The sequence below is a fragment of the Procambarus clarkii genome, chromosome 18, assembly GCF_040958095.1.
Source record: "Procambarus clarkii isolate CNS0578487 chromosome 18, FALCON_Pclarkii_2.0, whole genome shotgun sequence".
Taxonomy (NCBI): Eukaryota; Metazoa; Arthropoda; class Malacostraca; order Decapoda; family Cambaridae; genus Procambarus; species Procambarus clarkii.
In genome coordinates, this window is record NC_091167.1 from 36,306,086 (window position 1) to 36,333,302 (window position 27,217).

Sequence of the window (27,217 nt, forward strand, 5' to 3'; positions counted from 1 at the left end):
TCCCCAAGCCCGGCCCGAGGCCAGGCTCGACTTGTGAGAGTTTGGTCCACCAGGCTGTTGCTTGGAGCGGCCCGCAGGCCCACATACCCACCACAGCCCGGTTGGTCCGGCACTCCTTGGAGGAATAAATCTAGTTTCCTCTTGAAAATGTCCACGGTTGTTCCGGCAATATTTCTTATGCTTGCTGGGAGGACGTTGAACAACCGCGGACCTCTGATGTTTATACAGTGTTCTCTGATTGTGCCTATGGCACCCCTGCTCTTCATTGGTTCTATTCTACATTTCATTCAGGTATTTTCGTTAACAATAAATTCGTTATTTTAGGCATATGTGTGTGTGTTCAGTTTTTAAAAGGAACATAGACAGATATATTTTCTTTTGGAACTCTTTATTTGATGAAGTTTTGATACAGTTATGTCTAATTTGAGTACGCCGGTTAGGTCTAATTTCAGTGAGGATGCTGCTCAAGTGTACAGCCACATTGTATAGTGAGGACGGTGCTGATATTCACTGCCACGTAGAGTGAATAGTGAGGAGCATGCTCATATTAACATGCAGGCGATGAGTCACACTAACATGGCTGCTGACCAATCCACACACTAGAAAATCCCTTGTCGTCCCTTCATTTTCTAGTGTGTGGATTGGTCCTCATATTAACAGTTACTCAAAACAGGGAGAGTGATGCTCATGTTCACTGTCCCATAAAAGTGAGAATTTTATTCATATTTTCTGTCACACAAAACAGTGAGAATGTTGTTCATATTCACTGTCCCACGAAAGTGAGAATGTTACTCATATTCACTGTCATACAAAACAATGAAAATGTAGCGCATATTCACTGTCCCATATGATTGTGAGGAAGCTGCTCATATTCACCGCTACACCAGGCAGCGAGGAGTCATGCTCATATTCCCTGCCACACAGAACAGAGGATCACACATAATGACAAGAGGTCTTGACTACAGATTTTTTACATCCATCTAATTCATACCACACTTTTTATTTTATATAATATTTAATTCACAAAATATCAAAATACAATAGACAACAATCCACCTTCAGTTACCTGAGCGGTGAGTAATTACTGTCATCCCTTGAGAGTGGCTAAGACGTACCTTAGCTGACCTCCCTCAACCGACCTCTCGAGGTCAGGTCACAGTAACCACACCTCTCCATTGTCTACTGGCATACATTACCACCTCATTGAAGGCGCCCGAAAAAAAATATTAAAGTACTAGTTTAAAAGTACGTCGGAGCTCATTGGAAATCAATTTAAGATTCATAGGGTCGATTTGGAGAGATATGAATGAATATTGCAATGTCTAAGGAGCTTACCAGAACCAATAGGGAGTTGTGAGGGGGGGAGGGCGGGTTGTGGTGAAAGGAAGGGAGGTGTGGAGAGTTGTGAGGTGTTGAGCGTTGTGAGGTGAGGCGTTGTGTACATTCAGAGTACATGCTGATGTATTCTTAATTTTATTAAAATTGCAGCTAACTTCTCCATGAATGACGAATTCAACTCTAAAGTACGTTATCATATCCACACCCGGGGTTTCTAATTTTTGTTTTAAATCCTCCGAAACAATTATTGATTTTGTTGATTTTTTACAATATATCAACATACATGTCAACATGAATTCCAAAGGGCATTTTGTTCCGTGGTACATTTCCTACAAACCAGACAGCGGTACATCGTTGCTTGACTAACAACTGGTCTAAGTAAGACTAAAAGCAGATTTGATAAACCACTAGAAAAAATTACCTAATTGGATCAGTAATTACCCCTACCTATATTCAATTAGCTAAATTGTTAAACTACTAAATAGACAAGCTGCAAAATTTATTAGACTTCTAGCTGACGAATTTAACCATCAGAAAACCTCTTATACTACTAACTGAGTAGATAAATTCTCCGCTGATAGATCACCAACTAAATAGATAGATATTCTGTTATATAGGATGTCTATCTATCCTTAACGGGATAGATAGACGACCAGATTCCGAGTAAAGACTTGAAAATTAAAATAAAGATCCAATTCGTCAACTGTCTCGGATATACATTAATGCTCAGTGCACAGTAACCAGGCTCAGAGATACGACGGGATGATAGCCCGGGCACACGCAGAGATACGACGGGATGATAGCCCGGGTACACGCAGAGATACGACGGGATGATAACCCGGGTACACGCAGATACGACGGGATCATTACCCAGGTAGTTTCCTTCTAATTGCCCAGGTTGAGCAGTAGGGCGTGGCGGCCGTCAGGTCCCTGGAGTCACTGTCGCGAGGTCATTCGGGGTCAACCCAGGTCACCTCATTACCTCTTCTCTGAAAAGCCGAAAGCTGATAATTACCCTCAGAATGTACTCTGTGTACATGTTATCCAGTACTTGTCCACAAGCTTCAGTAAATGAACAAAACAAATACATTAAAACATCAGTTTTTGTTAATTTATTAATTAGCATAGAAGCGAAAAACACGGAAATTTTTATTTATTTGCTTTGTCTTCTACTAAAAGGTCTTTAAGGTGAGTTAGTTTTAATGTGTGAAATATTGTACATTGAGAAAGATAATAGTTTAGACAGAACATAGAATGGAAAACAAAGGATCTGAAGAACCTTATAGGTAAAAAGAGAGCGTGGTACAAAAGGATTAAGAATAGGGAAGTCAGTTTAGAACCGGAATTTGTACAACTGGTTAGAAATGTATAAAAACATATTAGGAGGACAAAAAGAAACAATGAACATAAGAACATAAAAACAAAAGTAACTGCAGAAGGCCTATTGGCCCATACGAGGCAGCTCCTATTTATAACCACCCAATCCCACTCATATACATGTCCAACCCACGCTTGAAACAATCGAGGGACCCCGCCTCCACTACGTTTCGTGATAATTGGTTCCACAAATCAACAACCCTGTTACCGAACCAGTATTTACCCAGGTCTTTCCTAAATCTAAACTTATCCAATTTATACCTATTGTTTCGCGTTCTGTCTTGTGTTGATACTTTTAATACTCCATTAATATCCCCTTTGTTATGTCCATTCATCCACTTGTAAACCTCTATCATGTCACTGGTGATATGGTAAAGGGAACAATGGCCATATTCATGGCCATTGTTCCCTTTGCCTCTCGGCAAAGCCGGTCGGAGCCGAGTGGGGGCCGAGCCGGGGAGCCGGTCGGCCGAGCGGACAGCACGCTGGGCTTGTGATCCTGTGGTCCTGGGTTCGATCCCAGGCGCCGGCGAGAAACAATGGGCAGAGTTTCTTTCCCCCTATGCCCCTGTTACCTAGCAGTAAAATAGGTACCTGGGTGTTAATCAGCTGTCACGGGCTGCTTCCTGGGGGTGGAGGCCTGGTCGAGGACCGGGCCGCGGGGACACTAAAAAAAAGCCCCGAAATCATCTCAAGATAACCTCACCCCTAGCTCTTCGTCTTTCCAGTGAATGCAATTTAAGCTTTGTTAATCTTTCTTCATATGAAAGATTTCTAATTTGGGGAATTAACTTAGTCATTCTACGCTGGACACGTTCAAGTGAATTTATATCCATTCTATAGTACGGCGACCAAAACTGAACTGCATAACCTAAATGGGGCCTAACCAGAGCAAGATATAGCTTAAGAACAACACCAGGTGTCTTGTTACTTATGTTTCGATTAATAAATCCCAGTGTCCTATTTGCCTTATTACGAACATTCATGCATTGATCCTTTTGTTTTAAATTCTTACTAATCATAACTCCCAGATCCCTTTTGCAATCCGACTTCGCAATCTCAACACCATCTAGCTCGTATCTTGTAACTCTATCATCATTACCTAACCTCAGAACTTTACATTTATCAGCATTAAACTGCAGCTGCCAATCCTTTGACCATTTCAAAACCCTATTTAGATCAACTTGAAGAGATAGTGAGTCTTCTTCCGTGTTAATTTCCCTACCGATTTGTATCACCGGCGAGAACTTAAGAGTTTCTTATCATTCAGTTCACTGGAATAATTCATGCAAATTTGTGGAGTGTTAATTAGTTACTGAAAGAAATATTATTGAATCTTCATTTATAAAAAGTAGTGAATTTGATCATTTTTAATGTAAGTCGAGGACAGCTTAATTATTTCCGATTCCCTTTCCTCACTTCTAGCAATAAACAATTTGCAATCAAGTAATAACGTGCTTGTCTCAGAAGCCAGGCATAGATATATAAGCATACTTAGCAAGAGGGTAAATATAAAAGTGTTGTGGATTCCTTCTCACATTGGCCTGCTGGAACATGATGAAGTTGATGCCCTTGCTAAGGTTGCAGTAAATAAAGACAGTATTGAACGGAATCTTGAGTTATCAATTAGGTCCCTTAAAAGAGTCATTAGACAAGAACTTTTGGATGTATTTGAAGAAAGTAGAGCAGTGCAAACTGGAACTAGCAGGTCCATTGTTTATCACAATGAAATATGTGAAGTAAAACATGTGTATGGGGCAAGTAACAAAGTCAGCAGAATAACAGACGTTGTCACATCTCGAATAAGACTTGGCTACAAGTATCTCTGGCAGTTCGGCTTGTCAAGGGATCTAGATGAAGTAAAGTGTAAAGTGTGTGGACAAAGACAGGGACACACACTCGAACACTATATCTTGGAATGTAGTAAAATTGAGCTATTTAGAGATAAATCTAAGCTCACGCTGAATTATATGGCAACCTACCTTATTACCAAGGATAAAATACCTGAAATCCTAGCACTCTATCCATATTTCACTTCCAGTAGATAAACGACATAAGAGATTAAGAAACAAATCGTGTATTGTGAATACTAATAATAAACAACCGCTCGTCTATGACTGTAATATCTCCACTGTTCAAACAATTGTGTATTAGCGATAAGACTTACCATGTATGTATAATGACTTACTGTTAAGGGTCCGTCTAATTACCACAAGCTACCACAAACTACACAAACTTCAGAAAGCTTCCTGGCAATACGTTAGTAATGAATAAATATGATATATTAAGTTAGGCTAACCTAACCTATCCTAACCTATCCTAACCTAACCTAACCTAACTTAACCAAACCTAACCTAACCTAACCGAAGCTTGGATCGTCGACTTGATTTGGCGTCACCAGCTTTTTATTTTCGTCTAATTTCTTTATAAAAAGATACTTTTTCAGATTAAAATTATGTTTTGTCGTGTTGTACATTCAGCACCAACATTATAATGAGTAAATATATCATATTTATTCATTACTAACGTATTGCCAGGAAGCTTTCTGAAGTTTGTGTAGTTTGTGGTAGCTTGTGGTAATTAGACGGACCGGATGAAATTATTTATGTAATAATTTAAGTTGAGGTCTGATAAAGACCTTTTGTGCCCTTTGTAATACTTTTTGCGCTACTGCTCACAGGATGGGTATTGGGTGCAAAATAAACTAGCCGCCTCCGGCGGGAACAATCAAATCAATCAATCAGATAACTTTATAATTACCATGGTGTGTGATAGGAATAAAATTATGTATACAATTAGTGTATGTATAGTACATTCCAAGTATGATGGAATACCGAATTAATATCCAATTAATCAACCCTCCTTCATGTCACTTCCATTAATCGATATTTTAGTTTACTGATATTTGTCTATTCAGATGAAGTTGGGTATATAATCCCCAAACCTTAGGTCTTCTGTTTGTATTTCAAATATATATATATATATATATATATATATATATATATATATATATATATATATATATATATATATATATATATATATATATATATATATATATATATACAATTGCACCAGTAAACAACACAGAAATCATCGATAGATACAGCGATAGCAGGAGGCTTGACGTTTGCGAGGCACTACACATCAAGAAGTCAACACCAGCAATCAACAGCCAATTATTGCACAACTATATTCTACCCACCTCAAGACTTCGCTCCAATATAGAAGCATCAAGATATATATATATATATATATATATATATATATATATATATATATATATATATATATATATATATATATATATATATATATATATATATATATATATATATATATATATATATATATTATAAAACTAACACAATATAATAATATTATTAAAGAAGAATAGTATTGTTCCTATTTAATAAAAACATATTGATGTGTTCGGTGAGAATCCACAATCTAAATACTAGTTACTTTCTCCTCCGAGGCTATGGGTCCCTACAATTGCACCAGTGGTGGTAACCCTATATATTGATTAGATTAGAATTGATTAGAGAGATAACGGCCATATAGGATCATAACATTTTTGTATTTATCCTGACATTAAATTATCAACCCGTCACACACACTTCAGAAGCCAGCATTTCTAAGTTTGATTCGCTCCTCAACAATTACTCTGGTAATGACAACCTTCTCGCCCATGGAACAATGTTGCTGCCCCTTCAAACCCACCAATAACAGATTGATTGATTGATGATTAAGCCACCCAAGAGGTTGCACGGGCATGAATAGCCCGTAAGTGGTACATTTTTTTTTCTCAGTATTCTGAGTTTGCATTTAACCATCAAGCTGTTATCGCGGGGGAGGATACTGCTTCACAGTCTTTATGAGGGTGTCCAGCTGCTACACCAATAACAAATCCAATTATCCAGATATACCTGGAAGTTTCACGGCTGGTTACCCCTCACTACTGGTAGACACCCACTGCTACTGAACCTCACCGACCCTTGACCCGTCCACCGCACCCTTTCATATCCCGTCTCTGCTTCAATTATCTCTATTGTCCTCCACACCCAGGCAACCCATCCCAGCCCCTCCTCTCACCTCTCCCTGCTTCCCACCTCCTCGCCAAGAGGCACGCCACTTGGCGGTGGTCAAATGAACAAATCCACAAGGGCCGTGACGAGGATTCGAACCTGCGTCCGGGAGCATCCCAGACACTGCCTTAATCGACTGACCTATGTTGGGCTTAAGGACTATTACCCTCTGGAGGGACATCTATCCCAGGATAAAAATGGGAGATCGTGAAACAACACTACGATTGAATTAACAATCGGAAGTTAATTTACTTACAAATAATCGAGAACAATTTAGAAAGAGTTAAATATATATCAACATTTAGGCCAGTGTAGGATATACCCGCGAGAGTTTGGAATGTGAGTTGCACCGTCAATCAATGCCACAGGTTATTTTTTTTACATTGATTTAAGATATGTGAACGGATGCCAAATTCATCATGCCCAGGCAATAAAACATTCTACGCGATTAATTATTGTCAACAAATCAAAACCTTCATTTGATGAGAATGTAGAGTAATTAGCTGGGAAGGTTGGGATTAACCATTTGACTAGTTAAGACTCAGGTAGGCAAATCTCGGCGGCGCCAGGTTAAAAGGTCAGCTGAAAAGGTGTATAAAAGGCCAAGTTTGGTCAACCTATAGTCATTACCAGCTGTCAGTTACCAGCAGCATGACTCCCCGGCCAGCAGTGAAGGAACAGGAAGCGGCGTCAGTCTGGGTCCCGGAAAACAGCTCCTGCTCGTCCTTCATGTCTCCTCGAGCAGCAGCCTTCACTATCAACGCTCTTCTGAGTCTTTATTCCTGCAATGAACACAGAAGCACCAAGCCAGTGCCTTGTTCAGACTTTTGTGAGGATCCCAGACGTCGTCACGAGCCTTCATCTCCCACTTGCGCGACCTTCACCTCCGTGGTAGGACCTCCGCCACCTCCCAGCAAGCTCCCATGTGATAATTCTACCAGTCTCCAGGATATAGTACCAGTACTCATCGCCAGAACCTCTCTCCAAGATACTCCCTCCACCCATCAATTCGACTTAGAACCAGTTGCCACTGCTACTAACCAGGACAAACCCGCTTCCGATCAACAAGATGTAAGACCAGAACTAATCGCCAGTGCTTCTCAAAAAAGAATCAGCTCAGGTCTACGAGATTTTAGACGCAAACAAGTTAGAAGAAACACCAACCAAGATGCACTCAGCGCCCATCAACAATACGCAAGACCAGAACTAGTTCCCGGAACCACGGGCAGCAGCCAGAAAGACTCTATTACCAAGGCGAGGCGTGCGCGAACAGTCTTTTCTGATTTTCAGCTGAAGCGACTTGAAGAAGAGTTTAAAAACCAGTTTTATTTAGCGGGTGCTGGACGTCGCAACCTCGCCACTGAGCTGGGCCTGAACGATACCAAAGTTAAAGTATGGTTTCAGAATCGGCGAATTAAGTGGCGTAAGGACCATAATGGCGAAGAGTTGAGACGCTCACCTACAGATCCTTGTAACGACGTCAGCTGCTGCAGGCCATCTTCGGTGTGATATCGCCGCCTCCTGAAGTCTTCCTTTCTGTAGAGTGGAAGTATTTCCTCCTGCGAAGGAACTGGTTAATAGTCTATGCAACCTGTGAGGTTTAAGTTAAATTTATGGTCTGTTGATATTTAGAAAGTTTATTTATATTTTTGATGCATTGTAAGTGTGACGTGCTATATTTCCGAAAATAAATGTTGGTCAACTAAGTCAATGGAGGTTTCTTAACCTAATCTTGTAAATAACGATACTGAATTTCATCGACAACAAGGTGTATAATTCATGTCCCCAGTAGACATGTGTGTAACAGTTGAAATCGACTTGATAATAACTTTTCAACGATATGAACCATACATTATTTCCTGTTAACTATGACTAGTCAGGAACTATTACAGGAAACATTTGGACAGGACATTTTTAATTTTAAAGTAAATATCTGAAGACTTGCAGCATACATTTATTAATTATTATTATTATTATAATTTTATCTCGTTTAATATTATTGCAACATGTATTTGCATTATTTCTATTGGACAATTTATTATTATAACTGATTTGACTAATATAACTAATATATATACTGATATAAGTAATTTACTCTGGAGAGTAAATTTCAACAATAAATGTCTTAAGCAATAACAACACTAATAAATATATTTTTGTTGTTATTGTTCAATTATAATGTTACTGTGACACAATTTATTATTACTTACTCAGGGAAAAGCACCAAGGCATTACGACTATATAGCATTGGGAAGGGGTCAGGATTTGGGATGGGACGGGGGGAAGGATTGGTGTCCATCCACTTAGACGGTCGAGGATTGAACGCCGACCTGCATGAAGGGAGACCGTCGCTCTATCGTCAAGCCCAGGTGGTTGGACTTCATCTGAGAAGCTTTCGTTAAATTTAAAGACTAAGTAGTTTTGCAGAGATTTAGTCTTCAGATTTTATTTCCTATCAGATTTTAATATACAGGTATGTGAATTTGTTAGTCGTAAATATGTCTGAATTTTAACAAATAGCTTTAGGTAAAGGAGTGAATATATTTCCAGAGATTGACGTGAACCTCTTTGGCGATGGTTATTGAATAGTTAATGGTAAAGGGCTCCCCGTGGGGTTAATAATTAGTTTCGGGAGACTTTTAAATTTCCTACAGTGTTTAACTACATCATATTTCCCAATGTCCTTTATTCTCTTCTACGAGACTAAGGGTCCCGCACAACTGCACCATAAGTATTCCTACTTAAATATAAAAGTATTATATATATAGAGAAGTATTTCTACTTAAATATAGAAGTATTATATATATATATAGAGAAGTATTCCTACTTAAATATAGAAGTATTATATATATACAGAAGTATTCCTAATTAAAAAATATAAAAATATATATTTTTAAGTTTATACTTACGTATTTTAAATTATTTTGATTTTCTTATATGTGTATGTGTGTATATTCTAATCACACACTACACTACAATTTGTTCATATTATTTTGATATGAAATTGCAATTATTCCGGTTCCGGTTGCAATTATTTTGACTATGTCGTGGTTCAATCGACTAAGGCACCGCCTGGGATCATCCCGGTTCGAATCCTCATCACGGCCCTTGTGCATTTGTTCATTTGATATATCACGCTATTGTGATTTATTGTGTGTCTTTATTTTGTCTAATATTTACCATCTTCTTTCCATTAATTAATTTGTTTATTTGTTATCATATTATGGAGTTCATATTATACAAAGTTCTTCTCTATTAAAGACTGAAACTCGGTGTTTTAGGTTAGTTCGTTTATTATGCACCCCATACCCATCATATGGGTGGTAGTGGAAGTGGTTACAGAGGCACATAATGGGTTCAGGAACTGAGATTAAAATTAATTTAACTAATTAAAAAAGTAACAACCCAGTCTTAGGTTCAAGTAAGTTTATTGAGAGCAAAATCCCTCCCTGAAGGTTAGAATAGCTTAGGGTTTTAATACCCGTCTTTATCACAAACCCCTTAATGGACTCAAAATTATCTTAGCACTTACATTCTACGAAACATATCTATTACAGTTAAATAAGTTAACCACATATCATAATTACATCATACTTTACAATTACATTCACATTAATTACATCTAAAATATTACAAATAAGATTTAAGTAATTTTATTGTTATTCTAAGTCTACGGATTCGGTTTCGATTCCCGGTTGAGAAATAAAATGTTCATATGCTTTTCCCTATTGTCTCTGTTCACTTAGCAGTAAATAAGTACCTGGGAGTTAATCAGCTGTTGCAGAGTGCATCCTGGGGATGTATATGTGTGTGTGTCTGTGTTAAGGAGAAATATGTAGTATATATGACCGGAAGGAATTAGTCGGGATTTGACTCTTGGGTGGCTTAATCTTCATCAGTTAGGTCGGAATTCAGTATATTAGGCAACAGACGGTTAGAAAGGCGTGGTCTAACAAAAAGAGCTAACACTTCGATCTTGCAGGGACAAATAGTAAATACAAATGGACACGGATAGACGGACAATCTAAATGCATCATTGTTTAAACGTGGCAAAACTCAACAGTTCCCCAGCTGTAACTCTGGTTAATTTAACTCATCACGATCCATCAGTCACACTGTTAAACTGCAGTGTAGTTGACCAGTAGTCTTCCTCTGTCGCCAGTAGAGTTTCGGTGGCCTGAGAAATACGAGAAACGATGTTAAATGTCATGAGTCTTTATAGTGGGACTGTTTACACACAATATAAGTTCCCCCCACTCTATCAATTGCAAGTAAGTTGAGAAAGGGAAGTACATCTCAAAAGGATAGAATAACTATTTCTGCCCTCGTCTATAGAAGGTTCCTCAAGGGGCTCACAAACTCATTCAGTGCACAATTAGTAATCATATTCTATATTTCACATTCCAATAGTAATCATATGGCATACAATGAGATCTATTATTGATTATGCTGTCCCTGTCATTCCTTGTTATGGAAATGAGAGACTAAACAAGTTGGAAAAGGTAAAAAATGATGCCATGAGAATAATCTTGAGATTATTCTCATGACCCATGAAATACTATTATTGAGAAAATGATGATATAAATGATCATAATGATGATATAAATGAACATAATGATGATATAAATGAACATAATGATATAAATGAACATAATGATATAAATGAACATAATGATGATATAATTGAACATAATGATCATGATATAATTGAACATAATGATCATGATATAATCGAACATAATGATGATATAATCGAACATAATGATGATATAATTGAACAGTATTGGGGATATAATTGAACAGTATTGGGGATAGAATTTCAAAGATAATTGAAGTTTCGGTGATTAGACTAATGTGAGGTGAAGGAGCTAATGAATTAATCCTCTCACCTTAAATTTTGGGAAGCGATTAATAATGCTTGTGGAAGCATAATAAGATCCTTATGGTCTAAAGTTACAAAGCATGATGTCCTTCAGGAATGTATTTCATTGCCAAAGAAACAATTAACACCAACATGGAAGGAACACAAAGAAGATGAAGTAATTTTTCCCTCTATGTTTTCAGACTCTTAACTTTGCTGCGTCTTGCCAATTCATTGATAATCGACATTGCTGGAAAGAGCATCAATTCATGGCCGCAGGTTCGAATCCTGGTCACGGCCCTTGTGGATTTGTTCATCGACATCACCTTGTCCACAGCCTCCCCTCATTTTAAGTCATTGAGAAGTAATATCGCCTTAGTCAGAGACTACAAATATTTTGAAATTTCTTCTTGCCCATCACTTGTACTTCCCCTACTACCATCAAAGGGAATTTTAATCTTAACAATGTCTTCCAACTCTATTTTTGTAAACCATTTTTCTTGATCTTCTCCTTAGAAGCTCAGATGTTGAATAACGAAATTCCGCCGGAGAAGTGAATGACAATAATGTTGTAATTCAAAGAAAATGTTGATTTCAAAACTGTTCAAATCAGTATTTTCTACCACATGGGGGGTTGAACACTGTCATCATTAGCGGATAGTTAATTTTCCTGAGACTCTTCCATCTGTGATACGCCATCCTCTTCTATACTTTCTTCTCCTTCTGTTTCATTCATAAGAACATAAGAACAAAGGTAACTGCAGAAGGCCTATTGGCCCATACGAAGCAGCTCCTATCTATAACCACTCAATCCCACTCATACTTGTCCAACCCGCGCTTGAAACAATAGAGGGACCCCACCTCTACCACGTTACGCGGTAATTGGTTCCACAAATCATAAGAACATAAGAACATAAGAACAAAGGTAGCTGCAGAAGGCCTATTGGCCCATACGAGGCAGCTCCTATTCTATAACCACCCAATCCCACTCATATACTTGTCCAACCCGTGCTTGAAACAATCGAGGGACCCCACCTCCACAATGTTACGCGGCAATTGGTTCCACAAATCAACAACCCTGTTACTGAACCAGTATTTACCCAAGTCTTTCCTAAATCTAAACTTATCCAATTTATATCCATTGTTTCGTGTTCTGTCCTGTGTTGATACTTTTAATACCCTATTAATATCCCCCCGGTTATGTCCATTCATCCACTTGTAAACCTCTATCATGTCACCCCTAACTTTTCGCCTTTCCAGTGAATGCAACTTAAGCTTTGTTAATCTTTCTTCATATGAAAGATTTCTAATTTGGGGAATTAACTTAGTCATCCTACGCTGGACACGTTCAAGTGAATTTATATCCATTCTATAATATGGCGACCAAAACTGAACTGCATAATCTAAATGGGGCCTAACTAGAGCAAGATATAGCTTGAGAACCACACCAGGTGTCTTGTTACTAACGCTGCGATTAATAAATCCAAGTGTCCGATTTGCCTTATTACGAACATTTATGCATTGATCCTTTTGTTTTAAATTCTTACTAATCATAACTCCCAGATCCCTTTCGCAATCCGACTTCGCAATCACAACACCATCTAGCTCGTATCTTGTAACTCTATCATCATTACCTAACCTCAGAACTTTACATTTATCAGCATTAAACTGCATCTGCCAATCCTTTGACCATTTCAAAACCCTATCTAGATCAACTTGAAGTGATAGTGAGTCCTCCTCCGAATTAATTTCCCTACCGATTTTCGTATCATCGGCAAATTTGCAAATGTTGCTACTCAAACCTGAATCTAAATCATTTATATATATTATAAACAACAGAGGTCCCAGGACAGAGCCTTGAGGCACTCCACTTACAACATTTTCCCACTCTGACTTGATTCCATTTATACTAACTCTCTGTTTCCTTTGGTATAGCCATGCCCTAATCCAGCTTAATATAGCACCCCCAATACCATGAGACTCTATCTTTTTAATCAGTCTTTCATGTGGCACTGTATCAAAAGCTTTGCTAAAGTCAAGGTATACAACATCGCAATCCTTACCACTATCAACTGCCTCAACAATGCTAGAATAAAAAGATAACAAATTTGTTAAACATGAACGGCCATTTATAAAACCATGTTGCGACTCAATTATTAATTTATGTTTTTCAAGATGAAGACGAATTTTATTTGCTATTATAGATTCGAGTAACTTTCCCACAATAGACGTTAGGCTAATTGGTCGATAGTTAGACGCAAGTGATCTATCTCCTTTCTTAAAAACTGGTATCACATTAGCAACTTTCCAAAACTCTGGCACTCTGCCTGACTCTATTGATTTATTAAATATGGTTGACAGTGGGTCACAAAGCTCCTCTTTGCATTCTTTAAGCACCCTGGCAAACACTTCATCCGGCCCTGGGGATTTGTTTGGTTTGAGTTTTACTATTTGTTTAAGAACATCCTCCCTGGTAACTGCTAAACTCGTCAACCTGTCCTCGTCCCCACCCACATAGACTTGTTCGGCTGAAGGCATATTGTTAAGTTCCTCTTTAGTAAATACAGATACAAAATATTTATTAAAAATACTACTCATCTCTTCATCACTATCTGTTATTTGACCTGTCTCAGTTTTTAATGGACCTATCCTTTCCCTAGTCTTAGTACGATATAACTGAAAAAACCCTTTAGGATTTGTCTTTGCTTGCCCTGCTATGCGAACTTCATAGTTTCTTTTTGCTTTCCTTATCTCTTTTTTAACATTTCTAACCAGTTGTACGAATTCCTGTTCTAAAGTGACCTCCCCATTTTTAATCCTTTTGTACCAAGCTCTCTTTTTACCTATAAGGTTCTTCAAATTCTTTGTTATCCACTTTGGGTCATTAGTATTCGATCTATTTAATTTGTATGGTATATTACGTTCCTGTGCTTTGTTTAGAATATTCTTAAATAAGTTATATATTGAATCCACATCGAAATCCCCATTTAAGTCACCTATCGCTGGGTTCATGTCTCGCTCCAAGACCGGCCCACACCCCATACCCAAGACTTTCCAATCAATTTGACCCAAAAAATTTCTTAGGCTATTAAAATCAGCTTTTCGAAAATCTGGCACTTTAACAGAATTTTCTCCTACTGGTCTATTCCATTCAACAACCCTGTTACCGAACAGTATTTACCCAAGTCTTTCCTAAATCTAAACTTATCCAATTTATACCCATTGTTTCGTGTTCTGTCTTGTGTTGATACTTTTAATACCCTATTAATATCTCCTCTGTTATGTCCATTCATCTACTTGTAAACCTCTATCATGTCACCCCTAACTCTTCGCCTTTCCAGTGAATGCAATTTAAGCTTTGTTAATCTTTCTTCATATGAAAGGTTTCTAATTTGGGGAATTAACTTAGTCATCCTACGCTGGACACCTTCAAGTGAATTTACATTCATTCTATAGTACGGCGACCAAAACTGAACTGCATAATCAAAATGGGGCCTAACCAGAGCAAGATATATCTGAAGAACCTCACCAGGTGTCTTGTTACTAACACTTCGATTAATAAATCCGAGTGTCCTATTTGCCTTATTACGAACATTCATGCAATGATCACTTGGTTTCAAATTCTTACTAATCATAACTCCCAGATCCCTTTCGCAATCCGACTTCGCAATCTCAACACCATCTAGCTCATATCTTGTAACTCTATCATCATTACCTAGCCTCAGAACTTTACATTTATCAGCATTAAACTGCATCTGCCAATCTTTTGACTATTTCAAAACCCTATTTAGATCAACTTGTAGTGATAGTAATGTATTCGTCTATATTAGCAGTAAAGACCTTATTGTGATCTTCAAGTTTATAAAGTGGAAAATGAAAATTTATTTAACATTAGTGACAAATAAATATATTAAAATCCTCTTAGTTAGCAGAAAAAAAATGATGATGTAATAAATCAGATTTCTTTAGTGATATTGATCACCAGGTCCCTACCAGGACCTACCAGTAGGGGAGACTGTGCTGAAGAAAACACTGCTCATGACTGAAGAAGATCCTCTTTTTCGTCCAAACAGCCTGCAAATCGAACAAACGAATATAAGAGTTAATAACCTTAAAACCAACGTTCTTGTCACAACTCTCATTTGTCCATATCCTCAGAAACATACGAATAGAGGAAACTACCTACGTCCCTTTGACCCATGCGAGGCAGCACCAAGCAATACTCGCCATGCTAGTATATGCATGCGTGGCTTACACATGAGATACGTGGGATAACGCTTCGTCTAACTCACCTGCATCCAGGAATCATCGCGAAAGACACGGTAGCCGACCATCCCTTATAGAAATTGCTCTCAGTGTTGAAGTAGAGGATCAGCGGGTTCACGGAGGCTGTGAACACCCGGCCGGCAGAAATGTCCGACGCACAGAACCTGGAAAGAGAACCGCCAGCTGAAGAGTAATGTCAGACAGTCTCCGTTCTATTCCATGGTGACTTGTTCCTGAAGTTGATATATAGTAGTGGAGCTACTTAGAGCGGATTAGCAGACTGAATTGCTGTCACGTGGAAAAAATATAATGAAACATTACAATAAAAAGTCACTTAAAGCTATTAATTTTATAAAAAAAAATCTATTCGATTTGCTCATTTCATTTGAACGACAGTATTCGATTTTTTGTGTTGCTGTAAATTAGACATCAGGCAGCTCCTTACTCACACATCACCACTAACAGTATTAGTGGTTCTAATTTCCAGAAAGTCGAAGTAGCAGCAAGGAACATTGTTGCAGTAAGGGTTCCGTCCATACAGCTTGAAGCTGCTGAACGTGAGTCTAGCATAGTAGCACTTAGGAGCCTTGATCACATAGGTGCATCTTGAGCCTGTCGAGTTAAGCTAAATCAGGACATTATTAGCACACTGGAAGCAGAAGATGAGCTAGAATCAAATATAGTTTGAATGGAGAACAGTCGCATGTTAAATGAACCAGTCCTGGTACTTAAAATTATTTACACTCATCAAATAATCTAGTTACAGAAGTTAAAATCAACACCATCAAACTCTTTGATGGAACCTTAAAAAAAGAGGAAAATAAACTCAAACAAACACCCAGCAGCATCACAGAAAAGATTAAAATGACATATGAACATAACAATCAAGGATACTGCAGAAGGATTATTGGCCCATACTTGGCAGCTCCTATATTTATATCAACCCAAACACATTCATATATATATATATATATATATATATATATATATATATATATATATATATATATATATATATATATATATATATATATGCGAACAAGCCTGAATGGTCCCCAGGACAATATGCAACTGAAAACTCACACCCCAGAAGTGACTCGAACCCATACTCCCAGATGCCACGCAACTGGTATGTACAAGACGCCTTAATCCACTTGACCATCACGACCGGACATAATGAGGTGATAGCCGAGGCTATTTGAACCACCCCACCGCCGGCACTCGGATAGTAATCTTGGGCATAGCATTTTACCAAATCACCTCATTCTTTGGGGCACACGTGAGGAACACAAATGCGAACAAGCCTGAATGGTCCCCAGGACAATATGCAACTGAAAACTCACACCCCAGAAGTGACTCGAACCCATACTCCCAGATGCCACGCAACTGGTATGTACAAGACGCCTTAATCCACTTGACCATCACGACCGGACATAATGAGGTGATAGCCGAGGCTATTTGAACCACCCCACCGCCGGCACTCGGATAGTAATCTTGGGCATAGCATTTTACCAAATCACCTCATTCTTTGGGGCACACGTGAGGAACACAAATGCGAACACAAATTTGGTAAAATGCTATGCCCAAGATTACTATCCGAGTGCCGGCGGTGGGGTGGTTCAAATAGCCTCGGCTATCACCTCATTATGTCCGGTCGTGATGGTCAAGTGGATTAAGGCGTCTTGTACATACCAGTTGCGTGGCATCTGGGAGTATGGGTTCGAGTCACTTCTGGGGTGTGAGTTTTCAGTTATATATATATATATATATATATATATATATATATATATATATATATATATATGTCGTACCTAGTAGCCAGAACGCACTTCTCAGCCTACTATGCAAGGCCCGATTTGCCTAATAAGCCAAGTTTTCATGAATAAATGTGTTTTCGACTACCTAACCTACCTAACCTAACCTAACCTAACTTTTTCTGCTACCTAACCTAACCTAACATATAGAGATAGGTTAGGTTAGGTTAGGTAGGGTTGGTTAGGTTCGGTCATATGTCTACGTTAATTTTAACTCCAATAAAAAAAATTGACCTCATACATAATGAAATGGGTAGCTTTATCATTTCATAAGAAAAAAATTAGAGAAAATATATTAATTCAGGAAAACTTGGCTTATTAGGCAAATCGGGCCGTGCATAGTAGGCTGAGAAGTGCATTCTGGCTACTAGGTACGACATATATATATATATATATATATATATTATATTTTGGTAGCAGTCTTTCCTGTAGACATATATTATTAAATATGACCGAAAAAGTAAGATTAATAATTCTAACACAAATTTTCTCTATCTTTCTTACGTTTCTTTTCACTGTTGATGGTAATTCAAAGATTAATTCTCCAAAATCTTGGAGAATTTTGAAGATTGGAGAATTGATCTTTGAATTACCATCAACAGTGAAAAGAAACGTAAGAAAGATAGAGCAAATTCGTGTTAGAATTATTAATCTTACTTTTTCGGTCATATTTAATGATAATATATATATATATATATATATATATATATATATATATATATATATATATATATATATATATATATATATATATATATATATATATATATATATATATATATATATATATATATATATTTATATAATCTAATCTAATCATCCAAAAGATCTTCACCGATTGCTTCGAAATTTTGACACAACATTCCATTCGCTTCCGAGCAGGTTTTTATATACATACTATATAGATGTCACGTTTGTGACGGGGAAAAACATGTTTTTTTCTGAAAACTGTGTTTTTCATGTGAGAGAAATTTTCGAAACCTCTTTACCGATTACTTTGAATTTTTGACACAACCTTGCATTCGAATAGGCGCGTCTTTTTATATATCTACTATACACATGCTTCACCTGTGAGAAAAAAAAACATGCTGTTTTTGAAAAACATCTGTTGCATGTAAGAGCAACACACATACTATACTAAATATATAACAATTCCATTTCAATGTTTCTAATTGCATTGACAAACTGAATTTTCATAGATTTTGATTTATTTTCATTTTGACTTAATTATTTTGTGTGAATTGCGTTGGAATTGAGCTGTGTTGTTTACCATACCGTTCATTTCGTGAGTATAGTTTATTTTTTTATTTATTCACATTTTCATTTCATTTTATAACTGTTTTTCTTATATTTCAGTGATGGGAACATCAGGTCACTTGATGTTCTCAATTTTCTGATGGGAACATCAGAACATTTGGGTAGGCATCGGACGAGGGAGTGGGGAATGGTGGGGATGACGAGGGGACGGAAGTGTGAGATGGTGGGGAGGACGAGGGGACAAGGGAGGGAGTAATGGTGGGGAATGACGAAGGGACAGGGGGAGTTTGGGATGGTGGAGACGATGGGATGGGGTAATTTTCAAGATGAAGACGAATTGTATTTGCAATTATCGATTCAAGTAACTTTCCCACAATAGACGTTAGGCTAATTGGTCGATAGTTTGACGCAAGTGATCTATCACCTTTCTTAAAAATTGGTACCACATTAGCAACTTTCCATGACTCAGGCACTTTGTCTTACTCTATTGATTTATTAAATATGGAAGAAAGTGGCTCGCAAAGCTCCTCTTTGCATTCTTTAAGCACCGTGGCAAACACTTCATCCAGACCTGGGGATTTGTTTGGTTTTAGTTTTACTATTTGTTTAATTACATCCTCCCTGGTAACTGCTAAACTAGTCAACCTGTTCTCATCCCCACCGACATAGACTTGTTCGGCTGAAGGCTTATTGTTAAGTTCCTCTTTAGTAAATACAGATATAAAATATTTATTAAAAATACTACTCATCTCCTCGTCACTATCCGTTATTTGACCTGTCTCAGTTTTTAATGGATCTATGTTTTTACTAATCTTTGTTCGATATAACTGAAAAAAAACCTTCAGGATTTGTCTGTGCTTGCCCTGCTATGCGAACTTCATAGTTTCTTTTAGCTTTCCTTATCTCTTTTTTAACATTTCTGACCAGTTGTACGAATTCCTGTTCTGAACTGACTTCCCCATTCTTAATCCTTTTGTACCACGCTCTCTTTTTACCTATAAGGTTCTTCAGATTCTTTCTTATCCATTTTGGGTCATTAGTACTCGATCTATTCAATTTGTATGGTAAACTCCGCTCCTGTGCTTTGCTTAGAATATTTTTAAATAAGTTATATTTTGAATTCACATCGAAATCTCTTTTAACGTCTCCTATCGCTGGGTACACGTCTCCGCACACAAAACTATACTCCTGAACTTTATTTAGAACTGATTTGTTCTATACTCCTGAAATAACATAGCAATAACAAAGAGTTAGCTTGTTATAATAATAAGCCCTCATTAAGGCCATCGAAAACAGAACCTTTACCTGCCGGGTAGTTATTGGGATAGTTTGGAGATGTGATGACTCCAGCTTTGGTGATCGTCTTCGAGCACTTGGGAAATTTGTTATCTGTTAGATAAACGGGCTTGTGGTTAGTTCCTTGATGTTGGTGTGTCGATGGTAGTGAATTATTATAGGAGGTGATGTGCAGTGTATTGTACCTGGAGGGACGAAGGAAAAGGTATATGGTAATGCAGGCGATGAGTCACAGTAACGTGGCTGAAGAATGTTGACCAGACTACACACTAGAAGGTGAAGGGACGACGACGTTTCGGTCCGTCCTGGACCATTCTCAAGTCGATCACACTCGACTTGAGAACGGTCTAGGACGGACCGAAACGTCGTCGTCCCTTCACCTTCTAGTGTGTGGTCTTGTCAACGTATATAGTAATGGGATGCTTGTTTGGGAGATTAGTTTTTGAGTCTTGTCTGGTAGATTGCTAATGATTAGAAAGTCGTTGATAGTGTTATGCTGCTTTGTGTTGCGTTATTTAAAAAAAAATATTGTTTTAACGTTGAAATTGATAATGAGTGATATGCTATTCAATAAACCTTAAATGAAAGAGTGATAATTTCTTGCGTGTCGATAAATATCTCAACAGTATTGTCAATATAGCTGTAGTGTTATTGAAGTGGTTATCTTACCGTAGTAACCACCAGTTATAGTCTGGCACTTGCTGCCGGAGGTGCCAGGTGGACACACACACCCACATTTCACGCCAAGATAACCTCCGTTTTTACATGGATCTGAAGAAAGCTTACAAGCCGCCAACCATTTGTCTGTGTGCACAACAGAGAAAATAATTTTGTTGGCATGTTTTTCTAACAAATGATTATTTTGGCCAAATTCAGGTACGTGGCGCCTCACACGAGCGTCAGAACTCTCTAAACCGTCCACATCTGCACTAAGGTGAAGATCATCATACCAATCACAGAAACACTGATGAATAAGAATGTTCACCGATACAGGTAGTCTGAAACTATCGCTAAAAACACAATAATTCCGTTACAAACACTTTGCATGAACGAATAATGTGGCAATAACATGCTCTATACCAGATACCAGTATTCTTGAACCCAAACAAGGCAACTGCTAAAGCATGGGAGCAACAACAAGAGATATTCATCGTCCGTAAAAGGACTAATCAAACTTGTAATCGATGCACCTAAATATTTATTAATTTGATTCTGACAATTATATTTTAAAGAGTTTTGAAATACTAGAGATATGCACTCATTTCATAAGTCCATTTTGCTCTTGAAAATAATTTCAGACTCACGCTACTAATTCCGTTATCTCGTCTTGAGTAGAATAATTTATTGATAGAAAACGACGTATCTCGCCTCATGAGTTGCACATTATCTATACAGAACGACGTGTCTCGTTTCTGGGTCAACCAGGACTAGTTGGCCGCTGAATGAGAACGTCATTAAACATATGGATAAAGCAGACTACATAATACCTATTAGTCCAAACGATGCAGTTCGTGCGTATAGCCAATCACTCCTAATCATGATTTTATTAATCCATTTGCTTGACAATTTCCACTTAGATTTCTTCCATTATGTGATTAGATAAGTTATTCGAAACACCAACGATCCAATTTACGAACAACTGTTTGCCAGGTTTTCGTATCATTTCCAAGTTCTGTGTAGTCACACTTAGCGCTCTCCTCTCATATTAATCTTACCTCGTCTAAGAGTTATCTAAATAATTTTCTACCTTTAAATGAGCATCAACGAATTTTACAAGATTCAAGGCATGTCTTGATTTTGCGTATTAATTTGGTTCCATGCTCATCGCTTTAATAAATAAGTATTATTAATACGTATTTATTAATTATTTCACATGAAACAAATACAGCCCGCAGCTACATCAAAACATTTCTATCGTCATTTTTAAGCGTAGATTGCTGGAATAATATCTGCACAACACTTCTGCAGATTGTTACTAAATAAGTAAATACCAGAACTGCAAATCCTGAACTGGTTACAAAAGTGAAAGACTGCCACTACGGTTGGAAGAACCCGGTTTCAAACCCATGTGCCAACCATCAAAGTTAATATTTAACATGACATGACAACCATGTCCATCAAAGTTAACACTTAACACTCATGCGCCCGAATATTATAAGGAAGGTGAACCCACAACCCACTGCCACGCCAGAGAACGGCCATCACACACACCGATGCAGCCATACATGCGGTTGGCCAGCAACTTGTCCCGGTGAGAGAGACCAGAACGCTGGCCAATGAGACCTTGAGCCAGAGGGTCAATGGTGCTGATGGTCAGTTTTCCGTTCTTCGATAAGTACTGGAAGATGGAGAGAAAATAGTAATTTAATATATGTTATATATTAGAGGATCACACGAGCATCACAGCTTCTGAAACCAAGATTGATTCTAAACTTTTACACAAACGATGAAAAAACCACGAAAAATAATGAATAAGATGCGACAGGATCTAACCATTGTTACTAAAAAAGTCATCTGCATAATTGTATAGACTACTTATAGTTTTCAACTCATTAGACAATAGAGTTGTTCCAAAGGTTTTACAAATATCTGAATGTAATTAAAAGCCTAATAAAGTCTAAACTCTTAAATGCAATCAAGACCACGTGTCTAAGTTGTATAATAAAGAAAGTTAATTTGGGTTTACCAATTGTTCTTAGGAAGGAGAATAGGTTTATAAAGAGAACTGACTTAGATCATTAATTAAAGTTCGACGTGAGGAACAACAGAACGTTGAGGATAAATATGAAAACAAGATATAAACCATGGGATGGTCTCGGAAATGAAGTAAAACTAAATAAAATAAAGAACTATTAAAACAAGAATTTCATCAAAATCACCATCAGTTTCTTAAAACCTTACCGTAGAGCCGTAATGCATCACTGAGGTATAATCATAGGGAACACTGTAGTTGTTGATCTGAGCTGCAGAGTATTTGTTGAAGTTACTTTCCATACCAGAGATGATGTTAGCAGAGATAATTCTGACGAAAGAATCTCGCTCGGGACGGGACTGCTCGTGGTAGAATCCCATAGCGTGGCCAACTTCGTGAGCAACAGTGCCGACCTGTGCAGAGAGAGAGAGAGAGAGAGAGAGAGAGAGAGAGAGAGAGAGAGAGAGAGAGAGAGAGAGAGAGAGAGAGAGAGAGAGAGAGAGAGAGAGAGAGAGAGAGAGAGGGAGAGAGAGAGAGAGGGAGAGAGGGAGAGAGGGAGAGAGGGAGAGAGGGAGAGAGGGAGAGAGAGAAAGACAGAGAGAGAGAAAGACAGAGAGAGAGAGAGAGAGAGAGAGAGAGAGAGAGAGAGAGAGAGAGAGAGAGAGAGAGAGAGAGAGAGAGAGAGAGAGAGAGAGAGAGAGAGAGGTATAAAATTATGTAAATAATGGATAAAGTTGCAGATGGTCAATTCCCATAAGTATGGGTGAAATTGCAGTTGCCCTATTCTCATTATTCGATTTACTTGTCATTTCCTTATGTTATGTTTATGCGTAAGTATCCACAAGGAAACTCAAACTAAAATTCCACATTCCACGTTATATTTTGTTTAATTTACTCGCGTGTGGGATTACACAAGCCAACGCACTTGTATTATCCCTCTGCTGTTCTTGAAATTGTGTTAAATCACAAAATCGCTCGGTTATTTTAGTTTAGGTAACAGGGAATCAGTGACAGTAGCCAATAGAACCGATCAACAAATGCCTATTGATAAAAAAAATTAAGTTTACCGAAGACAAAACACGTGACACTTACCCCGTTACACCCATTTCCAATAGAAATGTCTTGGCCATTCCAGTAATATATGCGTCCAATGTAGGACCAGCATCCATTACCCAATATAAACCTGAGATGAGGTTGGTTGGTGTTGGTGGTCAGTTTAAATTTGATGCATGTGTTGTCCGTCCAGTGTTTCAGCCCAGCCTTTACTGCCGCTACGTCTACTGAAGGGATAATATACAGTACGTAAATGCTCTGGAAAATGAGTGAAACTAATGTGGTTGATGCCGTAAGAAAATAGAGTTGGAAAACCATGAACGAAGTTGACAAATGCGAAAATAAAGAACGATTTGTGTGTGCACAAAAGGATTACCCAGAAGGAAGGAAAGACAAGATCCTTCAGGATAGCCGGATGGTAATGATCATATCGAAGCAGAAAAAAATTATTTTGTTGTGCTTCCAGTCGAGCACAGTGTCAAGGCAACAAGTAAAGACAATGGTATGAGACGAAAATCGATATTTAGGGCATGATCACACCTTGATGCTTGGAAACTTCCAGGTTTGTCACTGGGACCCCGATGTTCTGTGCCAAGGATCTTAGGTTGAGCTTCCTGGAAGCAGGGCAACATGGACAATATATGAAAGATGTACGATGTACAATAGATACAGGAATGGAGAAGATGGAACTTTCGTTTAAGAGATTGAAGAGGATGAAGAAATAGTAGTAGTAGTAGAGGAGGCTAGACAATATATGGTATTGTTGTTAAAGATTCGCTACCTGGAACAAAAAGTTCCAAGCAACACGGGCTATGGTGAGCCCGTAGATAGTTATAATATATGGTAGATGTCGAAAAGACTGGCGAAGATATAGTTATCGTAGAAGAGACTGGAAAAATGGAAGATAATTATTAACTTATTAAGGAGAAGACAAACCACGAACCACAAACCATGAACCAAGCGATGAAGGCAAGATGTAGTCTGTATTAGGAGAAATAAGAGGCCTAAACTGCGACTTCCTGGGCTAGAGGGAGAGGACCAGGTTATTTGTGGCTCTCAGGAAACACGGGGAAAGAATAGCTGGCTTATTCTTCATGAAGAAATGTCGTTTATATGGCGAGGATTTTGGGGGGTCGCTTACCACCAGATACCGCTGTGGTGTCCCAAAGGAGATATTATAAAATAAAGAAATAAATATCAGCTTCTATATTGATCTACCTTATTGTGAGCATCGTGCGCTAGGTGAGAACAGTAGTGTATTCGCGTTTTACAGGTGCGAGATCAAATCCTTCACGATCCTTGTATATTTAATTGTGTTTCCTCACTACATTATTCGGAGAATGTGCATATAATTTCGGTGTTCTTAACATTTCATATAACTACTGCAACATCTAGCTTACCTGGACTAACAGTGACATAAGGCACCAGAGGGAAGCCGTCGGGTCCAGCTGGCCAGCGGTAAGTTAGGTCAGCAATGGCCTTCCTCTCCCTCAAAGCTTGCCACTGTTGGGGCGTCAACATTATGTCCTTCTGGTAGAGCGGCCGACCGTCCACAATGTCTGGGTTGGTGTACTCGAACCCTTTGTCCTTAAGAAATGTAGTAAAAGGAGTGGCTATTCGAATATGAGAAATACGACACTGCAAAAGAGTTACATATCCAATTATTTCCAATCATGTATTTGTCAAATTTTTGTTTGAAATTTTCCAGTGAATTGCCTGTATTATCCTTACTTCATAACTTGTGCTAAGGCAATACGTTCAAAAACTATTATTCAGCATTAAGTTACTGCCTACAAAATATTATTTTCACCGTTCCTCTCTTCATCATGTAAAAAAATAAAAACGGAAAATAAGTATGTACTTTGCAATGGGGCTCCTCAAAAGTGTTAATAGAGCACTCTTTGTGTGGTTGTAAAACAGACAGCGTGTGTGTGAATACGCGCGAACGCTGATTAACTTACCTTATGCATGATGTAAGGAATTGGAGTGGCCTCGGGCTTCTGAGGAGGTGAAATACAACAATTTGAATCTCCATATTCCAAGAAAATAAATAAGACATTTAATAACAATGCTTCGTGGATCAATCATATAAAAACAATTGAGTCGAAATTGGATTGAACTTCAAAATGCTGAGATTCAACCATAAGTTTGTGTTTATCTGAAGGCTTTAAATACGAATATAATTTTTTTTTCATTTATATATACAAGAGGCGTTACATTCTTGTACACCCACTAGTATGCGTAGCGTTTCGGACCTTATTAAAAACAATTCATGAATGACTAAAACTCTGATAATGGAAAAAGGAATCCTTAACTTACACTGATTTCAAATTTCAAGCAGCAACTTCGACTTTTATTTGTTTTGTAAACAATCACATGGAAATAACTATAAATAAAACCGGAACATACCATTAGAGAACATTGTCTGTAAACACAAAATAAATGACTACTGAATTGGTTTTAATAATGCAAGAAACTTAGTTTCTTATCAATGTATCATATATATAAATATAAATGAAGGGTAACTTACGTGAGTTCGAGAGTCCACAGCAAAAGGACTGGCCACAGCCAAGCACCACCATAACAGAGGGACCATGTTAACTGGAACGCTGCTGATCGATATCTGTGGCTGTGGGAGTCAGCTTTCAGTTCATATACTACCGTCAACCTCGCCTCAACGCCCACAGGATGCCACTCAGCTTGCCGAAGAAGTTATTAAACGTTAATATTTGATTCACATGTTTACTTAGGTAGCTGTATCATCGTGATTTTGAGTGGGATCACATGCACGTTTGACTGTAAGATAATTGTATATTACAAAGCATGTATAGATTTACATTTTTATGCCAGACTGTATACAACCATCTAACGTTGTCGTTTCTTTACTTTCTGATGTGTGGTTTCGTTATAAGTCATATTTTTAATTTTTGTTTTCTGTCCTACAACACACTTTTATTTATATATACATATTTTAATTTAAACTTGATTACAGAGGATTAGTTAGAACATTGCGTATATGGAATAGATAAAGTGAATTGTCACAAAATGTACTCCCCTATTTGGGCTTGCGGGGGTTGAGCTTTGGCTCTTTGGTCCCGCCTCTCAACCGTCAATCAACTGATGTGCAGATTCCTGAGCCTACTGGGCTCTATCATTTCTCTATATTTGAAACTGT

General features: G+C 37.9%; 2 protein-coding genes across 2 annotated transcripts; one reads left to right on the forward strand and one right to left on the reverse strand.

Moving 5' to 3' along the window:
- Positions 1-7,454: 7,454 nt before the first annotated feature.
- Positions 7,455-8,312, forward strand: LOC123754604 (barH-like 2 homeobox protein). Its single transcript, XM_045737077.2, has one exon. The coding sequence runs from the start codon at positions 7,455-7,457 to the stop codon at positions 8,310-8,312; it is 858 nt and encodes a 285-aa protein (XP_045593033.1).
- A 4,013-nt stretch (positions 8,313-12,325) lies between these two features.
- On the reverse strand, positions 12,326-26,638 carry LOC123754605 (blastula protease 10-like). The gene is made up of 12 exons (XM_045737078.2): positions 26,573-26,638; positions 26,004-26,042; positions 25,453-25,680; positions 24,082-24,300; positions 23,199-23,402; positions 22,509-22,635; positions 20,967-21,101; positions 20,307-20,390; positions 16,380-16,542; positions 15,957-16,094; positions 15,668-15,738; positions 12,326-12,387 (listed from the first exon to the last, which is right to left on the reverse strand). Exons 1-12 carry the CDS (start codon positions 26,636-26,638, stop codon positions 12,326-12,328), a joined length of 1,536 nt encoding a protein of 511 aa, XP_045593034.2.
- Between the last annotated feature and the right edge of the window lie 579 nt (positions 26,639-27,217).

Bases quoted from the DNA above. Each gene is read 5' to 3' on its own strand.
- LOC123754604 (XM_045737077.2), top strand. From the start codon at position 7,455: ATGACTCCCCGGCCAGCAGTGAAGGAACAGGAAGCGGCGTCAGTCTGG.
- LOC123754605 (XM_045737078.2), bottom strand. From the start codon at position 26,638: ATGGTCCCTCTGTTATGGTGGTGCTTGGCTGTGGCCAGTCCTTTTGCT. The intron at 26,043-26,572 runs GTAAGTTACCCT...TCACCTCCTCAG, and splicing joins CTGTGGACTCTCGAACTCAC to AAGCCCGAGGCCACTCCAAT. The intron at 16,095-16,379 runs GTGAGTAAGGAG...TTCTCTTTCCAG, and splicing joins AATACTGTTAGTGGTGATGT to GTTCTGTGCGTCGGACATTT.